The sequence below is a fragment of the Maylandia zebra genome, linkage group LG22 (genome assembly GCF_041146795.1).
Source record: "Maylandia zebra isolate NMK-2024a linkage group LG22, Mzebra_GT3a, whole genome shotgun sequence".
In the NCBI taxonomy this organism is placed as follows: Eukaryota; Metazoa; Chordata; class Actinopteri; order Cichliformes; family Cichlidae; genus Maylandia; species Maylandia zebra.
In genome coordinates, this window is record NC_135187.1 from 13,102,608 (window position 1) to 13,118,129 (window position 15,522).

Below are 15,522 nucleotides of genomic sequence, written 5' to 3' on the forward strand. Positions count from 1 at the left end.
ATCTGGCACCAAGATGTTAGCATCAGATTCTTTACGGAACGGGTAATTAATCGGCAGAACTGTAGATTTTGACCAGTTTATTGAATAATCTGAAACTCTTGAAAAAGAGTTTATCAATGCAATTAACCCAGCAACAGATTCTGTAAGGTGTGGTCTCCATGGATGCTTTGGTAGGTGGTACATGTCAAAGTAACATCCCAGTGCTATCTAGAAAAACAAAAGGCCATATTTATAGGGGTCAGTTGTTGCGGCCTTATAGATCAGGGACCACACTGACGAGGAGGGCCATTAAGGCAGCAACATTTAAAAGCTTACATGGAGAAGGTACAACCTGGAGTTCACTAGGGGCACAGCAAATCAATATTAGCTCGACTTAGAAATCTGCTGTATAATCCTTGATCTCCAAGGCCATTTGCTTTGCTGCCTGAAATTGGATACACCCTGACTGCACACCCCCACCCGCCTGCTACGCAAAGCCTGCTGTGCGCTCCACAAATAAGACATCCTGAAAAATTGATCTGGATGCATCTGTAGCAAGATTACGTCTAGGGCTAAGAGAGAGATATGACTAGCTCGAGGTAATTGATAAAAATGCGCGTCATGATGGGGCCCGGCGAATGTGGCAGCATTATCATAGCCACATCACTACCATCTAGAAGACTGCTGCAGCAACATCTCAACAAATATTAAGAGCTGGTAAAAGACCGATATTGAAAAATACTTTTATACACTCTATACTGTAGGTATGATTAACAGTGACATAAGGATAATAGGTTTTCTTTGTTTATTTTGCCTGAAAGCAATGATGCCTTTTGTGGAGTAATACATTTTCTTTGACAAATGACCTGAGTAGCACATAATGGAATGGCTTTGTTTGATTTATTTTTATACAACCATATTTGTCCATTTTAAACATACCTGTGACATTTTATTCACCAAAAATTGTTTAGATTTCTCTAAATCCATCTTTCCTTGCAGCCAAGGTCCCCATCTTTCCTCCAACAGGCAGTTTCAGAGGCAATTTATGTAAAACTTGCATTATTCATGACCACCTACTCCAATTGGCTGCATTCACTTCCAGCCAATCGGAATACTACCTAATGGATAATGGGAATTTCCTCATGTGGCGTCTCTACCCCCAGAGTAATGGCTACAGCTAGAGACCACATATAGGGGGGTCTATGAACCAATCTAAACTGTGCAGTTGCACAGTTGAGACTGTAGCCACTTTCACACACGTGCTGCAGCCCTCTTAAACTTTTCCAACATTTTCCTGTATGCGCGAACACAAATGCCCTACTCAGTGGGATCGAACATTAAACTGCCCAATCCCTACCAGCTCCCTCGTACAGATTCAAAGTCCGTTTGCTCCAATGTGAAAACAGAACAGGTCCTGAGAAGCTGACAGTAGTAGTACATGCCATGTGTACCATCTCCCGAATGCACAATTAAGCCAGAAACCTAATCTAAACCATTTACAGTGGTGTAAATACATCTAGTACCGACTAGCTGCACCTGACTCGCGTAAGAACTGTTGCTAGCCAAGATTCAGCACTACTTCCCGATTACAGAAGGAAGATTGTCTCCAAAGATGAATATCAGCCATCAAGGGCATATTTCATTTAAATTCCTTGGGAGATGAAGGAACAATTACTGCTCCCTCTTAATACAGGAATTTCCAAATACGAAATTACAAAATAACTCAGATCGAAAAGATAATATAGCAGATTTATGACACACCAGCCCACTGATTTCAAACACATGGAGGAGCCTGTGAATAAATTGTTATTTTAGACAGAAAATGGCAAGAGAGAGCAGATCAGCGACCTTGCCTAGCTTTATCGAATGTCTCCTCAAATAGATTTAAGGCAACTAACAATATGACCAGTCATGGCTTAAAGTCCAGGTCAGTGTATTTCATTCTCCGCAGTGTTGCAAGCAAAAAACAAATCATTACCGAAAGTAATGAAAGAAAAACAGGCTTACGGCGGCTGGCAAATAATTTTCCAATAACAGTTTTGTTATATTTATTCAATATTATAGCGCTACACATTTATGTGGGAGGTAACTTTTTCTTGAACTTTTACAGCAAACTCTGAATGTTTTCGCCCTTCTTAAACGTTTTGCTATCAGACTCTTTCTCGTGCCTCCTGGCAGGTGAAACAAAACAAACAAAACATTCCTCTTCAAGAAAGAAGCAAAAAAACACCACTTACAGTACTTACTGCTGTGCAACAAGCGCGACATAAAAAGTGAGATTTGTAGGCAGGGTATATCATTTCCACTGTTACTGTGGGCTGCAGGATTTTTATTCCCATGGCAGTGTGTATTGTTAGAGTGGCAGTTGTTGGACTCTCTGAGGCCTTTAAGCTCACTGTTTTCCCTCTATTACTTGTGCCCGGTGGGGGCACAGACAGTTGTAGCGAGATGCGGCGCAGCGCAGCAGGGTGGTCCCCAGATACCACAGATTCATACTTTCCACCTGACGCACAGGATAGAGAGAACAGAGAGCTGGCAATTACCAGACTCCTCTCTCTATATATACTGCAATCCTGGCCAGCTCCGCTCTGCTGTACTCCACTCTGAAGGCTGTCTCAGGGCCAAGCTGGAGGTAATGAAAGCAACACACTCCTAATGGACTATTGATGTGTGTGTATTTGTGAGTGTGCGCGTGTGGACGTATGAGAGGAAGGCAGAGGAAAGAACAAAGGAAGGAAAAAGAAACTGTAAGAAATCATTCTGCTGGCATTTTCATCCACTTTCCTTTTGTGCGTTGTCTGTGTCGATGTTTTTGCCGTGGCAAAAAGTGAGCATTCATGTCTGCGAGCTAACGTAAATCACCTATACGGGCTGAAAAGCAGTAGAATTAAACTGCTAGTGCGATCCAATAGCATGGCCAAGATGTGTTGCGCTTCCAGCAAGGGAAGCAGAGACAGACAGAGAGACACTGTGTCTGAGACATGAGGTCACCGGGAACCAGGTGTGTTTCCATCGTCCTTCAGCTCAAACACCAACAGGCAGCTCACGTATAAATACACTCATATAGGAAGGAAAAGACACAAATATCCCCGGGTGACAAAAAAAACAGAAGTGGTAACTCAGACACCTTCACAGTAAATTTCACCAAATACAACATGTCGCACTCCTGCTGATGGTCCACTGGTAGAGCATGTAGGGTGTATTTTTTTAATGCGTGTGTGTCTCTGCGTGTGTCCCCTAACCTGCTGGCAGGCAATCGGATGAATGAATGGGCGTCCACTCCTAGAGGTCCGGTGGCACAACAGAAATAACTCTGCTGACCACAGTGACCTCTGCCTGTTCCCACACAGTCTGCGTCCTGTTCTAATGGAGGCCCGTGCTCTATTTTGGGGGCAGCAGCTAGATTTATCTCACTGCCCTCTGTGTCCTGGGACGGTGACACTGACGTGGTGTAACTGATGCCTGCTGCTTCTTTTTTTTTTTTCCCTGCTTCCCTTACGCAAGCACACACAGGATAAAAATCTGTCACTTCTGGGCACCCGGATGACCCGGCTGTACGTCACTATCTGTATCCATTTTCAAATGTCCCTTAAAGGAATAAAGGAAAGTTGTAAACCATCGGCTTTGTGTTGTGATACTTCACCGTGATAGTCTGATCTTTCATAAAGACAGGTGCAGGAGCTGGAGAGTAGATGAGAACAGAACCAAAGAAAGCAAGCCTGCTGAATTGCTTGCATACCACAGAGACCTTAGAGCATGATTATCCTCCTCAGCAAACTTAATCTTCATTCTAGAGGACGGGCAAGCTGGCCGGAAGGCTATGAGCTCAGTGACCTACTGTATCTGCTGAGAGGCTGAATATTATTCTTTGCAAAAGAAATACGTTGCCTCAGGTCCTGCATTAGATTAAGTTGACTGATGGCTAAAACCAAGAATCTAGGGATCCTTGAATATAATGTGCACATCACAGCACCATCTTCCTAAAGTGGTGGAGATCTCAGTTTGGGTTAGGGAGCAGAAAAAAAAGATAGAGGCTTTTTCTTACGGCAGTAACAGTCTGATTTCAGAGCTTGCCAGTATAATATTTAGAGAATAAACAAATAAGAAATAGTTTCCTGGGTAAGAAACTCAACCACTACTCAGTCTCCCAACTGTGTTTCATTGCACATTCCTAAGTTATAGAAAAAAATCAAAGAACTTTGTTTAATAATACATTGACATGACCGCTGTTCTTGGTTAAAGCCTTTAGTAATTTTAGCAACCTACAAAGCAATGTATTTGCATTGAGTTTGCTGCACTTCATCCGTACTTGAAATTGGAAACCCACAGAGGGGGATGACTCAAGATTAAGCCCAAACCACTCAAAAGAGCAGCTCTCTGACTTGAATGCAGCCAGTCTGATAACCTATCAGTCGTGTAGAGGGAACCCGGCTCAAATCCTGCAGCAACGCAATGCAATCTGGCCAATCACATAGGCCTTACTTTTTTCACACAAATGTTGTATTTCTACAGTTTACCTTGCTATAAATTGATTACTATCATGATAAATCTTAAGAGCTGAGCTCCCTGATGTTGCTAAAAGCAACATTTCTCCACCAAAACTGCCCCGTGGTTTATTTTAATGTACAACTTTTCTCTGGCATAGTCATGCTGATAATCTTTTTTAATGGTCTGCTGTTGGCTTGAAATACCCGACTATCAATCCTTCCAGTCATGCAGCAAAAAGCAAGTTACACACTGGACAGGTCATCACCATATTGTAGGGATACACAGGGAAAGGTCTTAGCGATCCGGGGCTAGAAGCTTCTTACTGTGAGGTCACAGTGCAAACTACTGGGACTGTGACAAACTTGTGATCCGTCCAGAGGTGATGCCCACATCTAACCCTGCCCTGTGACAGCTGGTATAAGCTCCAGTGCCTCGTGTGACCATGATTTGGACAAACAGAAGAAAAATTACGGATGAATGCATCTATTTTATATCTTCCTCGTTTATTGTTTCAAATTTAGTGTGTGATTATTTCACTCCATCCTGTGGGTTTATGTTTTTGACATTTTTTTCATTATTTAGTTGCTGTTCATACTCACTTTAATTGTTTAAACACACACCGTTACGTTAATCAGGTTTCAGGTTGCTTTTATTGCAGTTTTATATTAACTTTATAATTTTATGACGGCCTCTCCTGTGATAGCTCGTGCTTCGTGCAGCACGTTGCGCTCCCACCGGGGACGAAATGCGCCATTAACAATAAAAGTTTTGCCGCCTTGCTTTAATGTTTAGCAGCTACAATTGTCATTACCAACATCTCTGTCTGCTCGTATGCGTGGACTTTCTCATTACCAAATCTGATACGCTTAAAGACTTTTGGTTAAAGAAAGGCCGAGATGTTTCCATTTTAAGCACCACGTCGCCAGCACGGCCTTCACCGGCTTATTTTGTAATGAGGTTACATGCTAGAGACGGTATTCTCAGCCATGTTCGCAATAGCTTTCAACCTTGTTGTTACTCTACTTTGATGTTTAACCTACAGAACCTCCAAACTTCTGACACAACTGGCAGCTGCCCACACGGTGAATCCACAGCATAACAGAGAGGCAAGCACATCAATGGACAGACTGAACACATGTCAACCAGAGAATAGAGGAAAAACGCTCTTTATAAATAAAAGAAGCCTCAGGTGCTTAGTTTTCCTGCTTTAATATTGTGTCCACTCAGCTGTATCTGGTAACATAGATGAGCATTAGGGACGTCTGAGCAGGAGTGTGTGAAGAATAGCAGGCTGAAAGGATGGGTGTACGTGCAGAGGGAGAGCGAGGGATGAAAGACAGTGGCGGCAGGGCAGATAAGAGAGGGAGGGAGCCATGAGAGAGAGTATAAAAGCAAGGGCAACAAAAAGTGCAAGGAGAGGTGTGAGCGGGGTGAGAGGGAGGAAAATAGAAGGGGATCAACATCGCGGACAGCTGGGCCAGGGTCGCGGAGGTCAAGCTCAGGAAGCGGTCGTACAGTCAATGTCATCCTTTCATCTCGTCTGCTGGAGATGCAGCAGCCTAAACTTTACTCAAATTTAACCTTCCAAAAAGCACAGGTTGATCCAACTCTCATTCCTTTCTCTTCTGCTCCATGCACCACCCATCACTTTCTTCCCCCTCTGCCCTTCCCCATCTGTTCTCTTTTATCTTCTTCGCTTATTCCTGTCACATCTCCAAAGCTCCTAATCTATTCCTTTCCATTGTGCTCCTGCTATATTTCTCTCTATTACTCTCGATTGTTGGGTGGGTGGGTGTGGGGGGGTTCTCCTCGTGGTAACTCTCCTTCATTTTGTCTCCATCCACATTAGATGCGGTTGAGTGGAGAGCAAAGTCAATCGTTCCCGCCTGAACCCCTCCAGGAGTCGGAGCTACCTCCTCTCTGCCTAAACAAACTTTGAAGCCAATCAAAGGGCTTATATCATTTTCAGTGGAAGGGAACAGCAGCAGCTGAATACTTTATATTTCAGTGACAGATCCACTCGGAGCAGCTCCGCTCTCCTCCTCCTGCCTGCTAACCGTTGGCTTTGCTCATGAATGATACAGTTCAGTGGCAAAACAAACAAAGCGTGACAAATCCAGATTATTGTCTGTAGGCGAGATAAGGTTATAATGAGAAAGTGCATCGGGGGAAATTGATCCTTTTTTCAGGAAGCTGTCTGATTTACTGGGCATGCCAATAATAACTTCCTGTGTGTCCCGCCTCTAATGGGAGGAGGGTGAAGTCAGAGGTGGGGGTGGAAGGTTCATGCTAAGAGGACAGATTTCATTATGATGCAATATCCCGAGGAAAGCACTGAGGTTTTGTGGCCACTTATTATCTGTGGCGGAGTATATTGAAAAGCTGTCTGATTGCCATTGAGGATCACATACAGAGACAGAACTATGGCTGGCTCGCACTGAGTGACAGCAGAAGCGGTAAATTAATCATCAATACATAATGGATTTGACCTTTTTGTTTCTGACGAAAAAACGAGGAAGGATAACAACAGCTACAAAAAACAAAAAAATTCACAGAACACAAACTACACATGACTCGCAGATGCATCATGGGAAACGCGTGCTCTCACGTACTTGGAAAGGCAGCCATGTCTGAGACATCCTGACAGCCAAGTCGCCAACCTACTTGGCTGCACGTTAAATCTACACGCCATAGGGGAGAGAGAGACGAGGCCCGCCGACAGGCCAGTTATTAGCCAGGGGAATGTGGGAGGGATGGCAGAAATTAACATAGATTACTCAAGTATGACTGACAGTTTCAGAAGGGCTTTTTGTGACTTACCAAGTGATTTGGGACTTGCCTTAATTCAGTGAGGGATGTTTTAATACCGTGGGCTGTCTCTGCTATCTTGGCACTGTTGCCTTGGTGAGGATGCCAACAGGGAGGAATTTCTTTCCTGCAACTGCCCCCCACCCCCACCAACAATTCCTCCCAACCTCAGCTGCACAGGCCTTGTGATCCGCACATAATGATGGAAAGTGTTGGTGGGGCAGCACTTTTTTGGCCTGTCTTTACTATATTTTATTTAACAGGTGGTTGGCAAAGAGTGCACCCTGTATATTCTGTCTGGTGTTATCCTGACAGATGTAGTGTTTTTTATAAAACCCTGGGTGTTATTTAGATCTCTGGCAGAACAGACAAATTATCAAACTGGTTATCTGATCAGTATTCTGAAAGACACAACAATTACCATTTTCGAGGGTGGGGAAAGCACTGGCACTCACCACAAGTGTCCTTGAAGAATATGGCTTTTACTGTAGGCCTAAATTAACCTCTTCTGTATAACAGAGCACTGTGACTGACAGAGTAAGTGAGGCAAAGTGAGAGTTTGGACAGAGAAAGACAGAGACTAGTGGAAATTGCAAAAACAGAGGGAGAGAAAAATGCCAGCGTTCTGTAAAAAAAAAGAAAGGAAAAGAAAAAAGAAAAGAAAAAAGCTTGTACATATTGCATGTTTCCGCTTCGTTCCATCTCCCAAGGCCACTGTGGCTGCTTCCTGATGTGGTTTTCATTATTTATCCAGCATCCATTGGACAATATTGGAGCTGACTCGCAGCTCTGCTGCCATATTGGCAGAAAGACAACGGAGCGAGCGGTACCAGCGGAAGTGAAAAGGAAGAAGCAGCAGTGTTACTGCACATTCAGTCTGGACTGAATCTCTGTTTGCACAGTTAGACGTCCAAGCGAATGTTAGATTCATCAAAGTCTGGCGCTGCCCTTTTCTGATGCTCAACACTACTTGCACGTAACCTCATTGATTATTTAACTATGGTTTGATTGCTGACTCTAAAATTAAGTTAAAAAACATAAAGAGACACAATTCAGTGGAGCAGGTTATCAATTTTCTTTCTGCCATTGCCGCCACACAGTAAGGTATGTACATGTTATTACTCACCTGCCAAAAAACAAACAATGGCTAATGTATCTCTGGTCTGAATTACATTTACCATAGGGTGTCATCTCTAAGCTGTTTAATGCATTGTGGGACGAAGGGCTTTAATCAGCGAGGCTCAGTGGAGCCAGCGGATTAAATCACTTTTTATCTGCGCTTCCTTTGACTTTCCCAGTGCTCAGGGTTGCAGTGTAAATCATAATGTGTCCCTGTTGGGCTCACTTCAGTATAGTTTATAGCTGGAGTCACATTTCATAAATTCCATTTATTTTGTTTATTGAGTAAATCCACATCCACTAAAAACAAGGATAACTCTTTATTCTCGCCTCGAACTTAAAAGTTGACCATTTCTCAGAAAAGGAGGAGATCGTGCTCGCGTGATTCAATCCATGCGCGCAGCCAGAAATCACATGTTCATTTATATGTGCAGCATCAGCTGGAAGCATCCGAGAATGTGCGCGTGTCAATATTTGAAACGACACACGGTATGTATATTTTGGGCGTAAGGGACATGTTCTTCATCTGTGTGCATGCGTTGTGTATGAGTTTATATTTGTGTGCACGTATACTGTATGCACGCTCACCGCCGACCACAGCGACAGGGAGAGCGGCTGCCGCATTGCACAGAATAGCTAAACAGCTGTGGTGCTCCATCAGGGCTATCGATCATGTCCCTCTCTCTGAATCACAATCAGACGTGGGCAGAGCAGAGCGGCTAGAGCAGGCCTCGGTGACTGGTTTGTTGGACGACTGCTATGCACCTCTCATATCAACCAGGCCTCACCAAACAAACCTGACCTGGACTGCTGATTAGATGCATCTATATGCGAGTACTGTGGTACGCATTTCTGTAGAACTTGCTGGAACACACACGAATATTCGCTTTAAGTTCTCAGAATGCAACATGTCTTCTCGCAATTGACATTTACTGCAGACAGAAATAAAGCACTAGCTCTTGTTTAACGCACTTCTAAATCATCTGTGATCAAAATGAGCATTCAGAGAGGATGGCATTACCACGGATCAAAAAATGAGTTCATTTGTGTATCTATGTAGCGCATGTAGTTGGATCTCATAGAAAATTACATAGAATTTCATTAGAAAACCTAATGGGAAGAAAAGGGAAGCTGTTAAGTATCATTAGTTGCCATCTGCTATCATATTTTCACACTGTAGATCAACTCAATATCTCATGTAATCACAAGGAAGTCAGATGTTATTACATTAAAATTTAAGCAGGAAGTGTATGGACTCAGTCTATGGCGCTATTAGCTGCCATCTGTTAGCATCTCCACAATTCCTCTTCTCTGTGTTGGTCTGTTATCAGCAACTCACGGTTAACTTCCTGCCAACATGGTGACTTCCTTTTGGTTTGTTTTCCCATGGTCAGTTGAATTTACCAGATGACCTGGCACCTGACATCAAGATATTTACTTCCTGGTATGGGACAGCAAGGTTACAACTCAATATCCTTTTTGTATTGGCACTGGACACACCTGGGTGGAGGTAGGCAGCTAGTACAATCCCCAATTGCACATATGCACGCGTACACTCACCCTCTTACACACACACACACACACACGGCCACATCTCTTGACACAGTGTGATTGAGTGGCTAAGCCGGAAATGCAGAGGCTTGTCAGATATCGGCTGGAGAGGTTTGGGGGAGTAAGCCTGATGATTGAGAAATGTGTGCCTGTATATATGCATGTGTGTTGGGAGTGCTACCCTAAATGTGTTGTGTATGCTTGAGAGCATGTTTTAAACACTAAATGGTGGTAAGAGAAAGAAAAAAGAAGTTTCTCATTAGCATTATATGGATGCTGACATTCCACTGAGGTCAAAGTCAGCGGTGCATGGCCATATTTGTGCTTATGTGGTTTGTGCGTGTGTCAAGGCTCACACAGTGTAACAGTCATGGCTGTCACATAAGCATACTCATGCACGCACACACAGACAAACACACACACACTCCGCCTGTGCTGCGTGTGGTGGGAGCCCCCCGGGGGGTGCTGCTGAGCTGTCAAAGTAGGATGGATGAAGAAGCTGCCCTGCATAGCAAAGGGCTCTGGGGAAATACCACCAAAATGACACACACACACACAACCACACACACACACACACACACACACACACACAGAGAGACTGTCAGCACACGGTATGTATGTGCACCCATTTGGAAATGCAGAAATTTAAATACACGTGCATGAATGTGAACACGCATAAATTTGAGACCAATACAAATGCAGTGCAAACGCATAACACGCGCACTTTCAGGCAACCCAACACACAAAAATACACTTTTACTAAAGGGCTGTTCGCTCTCCCTCTGTGAGAAACAGAAACAGCCCTAGGGCCCTCAGCAAAGGAACATCTGAGTTTGATAACAGCAAAATGTCCAGAAATCTCCATTTAGGAGACAGCAAGTCAACATCATAGAGGAAAAAAGAACAGCTTCATCTCCACCCCACCCTCATGTGAACTGAAAACTATGGAAAAAGTATAAAATATCACAGGGAGCATTACTCTATCATTATTCATCATCAGAACATCTGAGAGCATCTGCAGCGTACCAGCACAGCAAACTTGAAAATTCAGCTGCTAACTTATAGCTTTTGTGCATCTACCATATCAGTGTTACTTACTCTGGTATTTGGAAGGAAGTTATAATTTTTTTAAAGAAGTCCGACAAGGTTCAAGTATTTGACCTGATCCCCTTTTACACAATTGCCACATCCAAAGAGGAACTTGACTAACAATTCTGACTTGCTTACTCAAGTTTTGGTTGCATAGCTTCTCTGACTGCTTGTCGGCTTGTTCCCTTCAGGTTGCGTGGTACAATTTCATCAGATTCCCAAATTCCCGGTGAATTCAGGTGAATATATCAGGCTTGTGACAAAAACTACAAAACTAAAGCCCAAGCTAATAAACCGAAAGCAACCTTTGGAAGTACCGTATCACCACATATCACAAATGGCAACAACTCGAAGAACAGTAAAAGTTCAGGTGTAAAGCAAGGAAAGAGAAGCTTTCATAGACCTTTTAGCAGGGACCATAGCAGCGCTGAACCAGAGCGGACCTTGTAAACGTAACCATTCTTAATTCCACAGAAGGATTTCCTCGATCAGGGCGGTAAATCTCCATGCTTGGCACAAGCCTGAACAATCCATTAACAATAATAAAGCCTGAGCGGCAGGGAGATAGACCCTTAAAGGGGAAGGTCAGCCTGATATTACAGCTTTAAAGGTTTCCTATTACGGCTCAACTTCAATATAACCACTCACCTTGCCTTTAATGGCTGCTGGCTATGCAGTGACTGAGCACATACGGAGATTCTAAATCCAGTCTTTCTGAGATATTACTGGATAGAGGAGAGCGATTTATGGGTCTGTTTCTATGCTGCTGGTTGGAGGTGTGAGTGTTAATATAGCTGCCACAGTGGTGAAGGAGATCTCCTCAGGTATCACCCCGTCTGGCCCTCATGTCCTGCTGGGATACACGGGAGACTCTGCTGCAGCACCTGGACCCAAAAGTGCTTAAGCAGCATTTTTTCTTCATCCTGGCCTTTCCCTCTGACACTTTTTTCCCCATATCTTTACTCCCTTCCAACTCACTTTTCTTCCACTGCCACCTCTTGATACTCTCACTCCCCTGGAGACTTGCTTCTTTTTCCAATGCCTTGCCTGCTTACTTGTGGAACTGTGATGCCTCTTTCAGCACCGATACACGGCGAGGTACAATCTCGTCTCTACATCTGTCTCCATTTTCTGCTATTCTTTCTTTCACCCATGTTTCCCTGTCTGCTTTCTCCTTGGCCACTGTCTAGGGTGACTGCAGAAAAGAGAGCGATAGGAAGGCGAGAGGACACCGCAACAGAGAGAGCAGGAGCAGGAGCAGAAGAGGAACGAGGGGAGAGTGCAAGCTCTTAAGTAGATTGCGAAGAACAGCACAGAGGCATGAGTGTGAATATTAAGAGGGTTTTCTCCTGCCCGAGAAGTTCCAGCCTGCAGCCTGAGCACCACCAGGGAGAGAGACGGTGACACGGAGTGAAGACGTTACAGAACGAGCGAGGAAGAGACCTATAGAACCATCAGCTATTGAGCCAGAACCACGACAGTTAGCTTCAGATGTCAGAAACAGCAGTGTACGCAATCTATCAAGCTGTCCGGCAGATCTGAGATGAGGAATTACCATAAGTGAATTAGAAAGGCAGTTCCTTATTGCAAAATGATGCCTCCCCCACCCAAAAAAAAGAAAAGGAAGGGGTGATGTGAGAGTAATGTGAAGCAAAAGAGGTGAGACTCACCTGGAATGCCTGGTGGGGTTTTCAGGTATTTTCCATTGAAGTGCTGTATCACTACTTCACATTTCTCTGTAGACTCCATCCTGCAACGACATGCGGCATGTAGGGTTCAATTTAACAATCTGTTTGTAGCAGAAGCACCGATGACACATTTACAACCATAAAGCATCACCCCCTAAACTGTGTCCTGCTGGCTGTGTAGCATCAGTCTTTTCATACTAATAGTGCAGTGAGACTATCGAGAGCTGATCTGCCGTATCAAGTCACTGGTTACATGAGTCAGAGGTTCATAATGAAATTCAGGGCTTTCAGGCAAAGAGGTGTTTATGCAGTCCTTTTCTGCGCATAACGGAAAAGACAAAGCATAGAAAGTTTTGGAGAGTAGGTGAAAGGCGTGAAAGATGAGGTGGTACGGGAAGGTAGAAATTACATGCTTATAAAAGGCAATTCCAGTGTGAAGATGAGCGAGAACACAGGAAGTTGATTGACTCGTCTCCACTTTTCCAACCAAAGGATCAAAGAGTATATACAGGCCAAGCAGCTGGCCAGCAGGGGGGCTCTGATCTTCACATCACAAGCCTACACACACTAATGTCATACACACATAACATCAAAACACGTACATTTCAAATGCATATGAGTGTTGTTGTCATTCTCACACACATACACACACACACATGCACACACACACACACACACACACACACACACTGCTCTGCAACAATAAACAGATACCCTAAAGGAAAGTTGAGCAACTTGAGCTCCAAAGATTTGAAATATAATAGGAGATGTAACCTATACACACATGCATATACATATTTTCTATGCAATTTTGCATTTCAGAAAACTAATCAGAATCCTTGGTGGGTGTTTCCTAGTAAATGTGACTTATTATTGGCTGAGAGCACTGCATTCATGAATTCTAGACTAGTTGCCTCACAGTGACAACTACAGGGAATTATTGCCCTAGGCTAATAAATTTTACTAGTTGAACACCAGTAAATTAAAACAATTTGTACTCTCACTTTGGCATATTAAAGAAATGATCGTGTGCTGGAGAGCAGCTCTTTTCTGTAAAGCTAAGCTAAGGGCTGGGAGACCTTCTTCAGACTGGCTGCTGACCACACTGGGAATCAGAAGTGTGTGGCCAAACCAGGAGAATGGCTATCGTAGAGAAGGGCCACACACTTCAGGCATTCGCTGTGTTGCGTTCAGTGTTACAAATCAAAAGCTCCACAGGTGGACACACAGCAACAACAAAAGTTTGAAAGACAATTACAATGGCTGTCTCCTCTTTCACCTCCACACAGCTGGCCGCTCATGGCATGAGGTGGGTGTGAATGTTGGCTGGCTGCTTTCGGAAAGTTACAGCAAATGATCTACAACGCATGCGCACACACACATACACACACCCTATCTGACATTGAAAAGGTATAAGACCATAAATCCAAAGATGTAACTTAATTATCAGTTTCTCTTACAAGTTGATGTAAGAGCAAATAATATCAAAATATTCCTTTAACTTGCAGCTTAACTGTGTGTGCTACAAGAATTTTTAAACACCTTCCATATTACAGCCTGCATGAGTAAAATGCTAGGATTTTCTTTTTCAATGTGCAATGGATTTGTCTGAAAATTTCAATTGTGTTAAGACAGTAACATATTAAAAAGCAAATATCCTTTTGCATGAATTTGCACGATCCGTGTTGTGCATATATTGCAGATTCCCTTATAGACGCAAAGAAGACATATTAAAATGAGAGAGTTTTTAAATCCAGGCTTGACTGAATGCCATGTCTTTATGGTAATATGCGCTTGGAATGTGCAGAATTCATTGCCTTCCAGATTTTCATGCTTTATTCTCCCTCACCTCCTAAAATACTCATATCATCCTGTCAGCCTCCCCCTTCCCTGTCCTCTGTCTCCCATCCTTCTGCTATCGCTACCTTCATCTTTCTTTCTTTTCTTTTTTACCATAGCTTCTTTATCGCGCTCTCCATCTCATCCATCTTACTCCCAGCCCGTCTACACCTTTTCTTTTTGACGTCTCTCTCATTCTTCCCCGTCTTTCAACCTTGGTTATTTCCTCCATCTTTCACCGTTATCCTTCCTCTCTCCTGGCCCATCTCTCTCACTTTCTGTGCCCTCCTTTCCTTCCCACTGTGTCCATCCTTTTCTTTCAACATTATGCCCTATCCACATCAAAATCATTCTCCCCTTTTCTCCTCCCTACTCCTCTTTTTAGAATATATAATCTTTCACACTTCCTGGCATCATCAATCTCTCACTGACCCTGTATCCTCCCTTTCCCCAGCCCTCACTCTTTCCCTTCTGTTCCACGAGTGTTAGTGAAAGGCCGATATGAACCAACCAATGGAACTCAGCTAACTGCAAAACATAACGAGTTTCTAAAAATGACTTTAATTTATAAAATAATATTCAAAAAGATATATTAAGTTATACACAGCACATTTTCACTCAAAAGAAGCAAAACAAAACAAAAAAACTACTACTAAACTTGAAGTACAAGAGCAGCCAGCTGGTTAATTAATTCATTAATTTTATAAGAAATCATTGTTCTGATTCATTGTTTATTTATCTCTGTTTATATGCTATAGATTTTTTGATATAGGTGCCACATCAGAAAGCTGAAGTGAATATACCGGGAACTGCATACATCGAGTGTTTATGTTTACAACATACGCTGGCAATATGCTCCTAATCCACACCAAACACTGAATCTCAGCACAGTCCTACGAACACGGAAATTATTGCCTCATAATGCTCTCACTTTAGGAGGCAGGCTAGTGACACGGAGAGG

General features: G+C 43.3%; 1 protein-coding gene across 3 annotated transcripts in view; it reads right to left on the minus strand.

Annotated features, from left to right (window-relative positions):
• The window catches only part of LOC101479418 (RNA-binding motif, single-stranded-interacting protein 3), a 313,618-nt gene that overhangs the window by 57,918 nt on the left and 240,178 nt on the right, over positions 1-15,522 (minus strand). For all 3 annotated transcript variants that reach the window (XM_004549004.4, XM_004549003.4, XM_076879451.1), the window contains one exon: positions 12,705-12,784. In XM_004549004.4, coding sequence (XP_004549061.1) covers positions 12,705-12,784 — 80 coding nt within the window. The remainder of the gene's footprint in view (positions 1-12,704; positions 12,785-15,522) is intronic.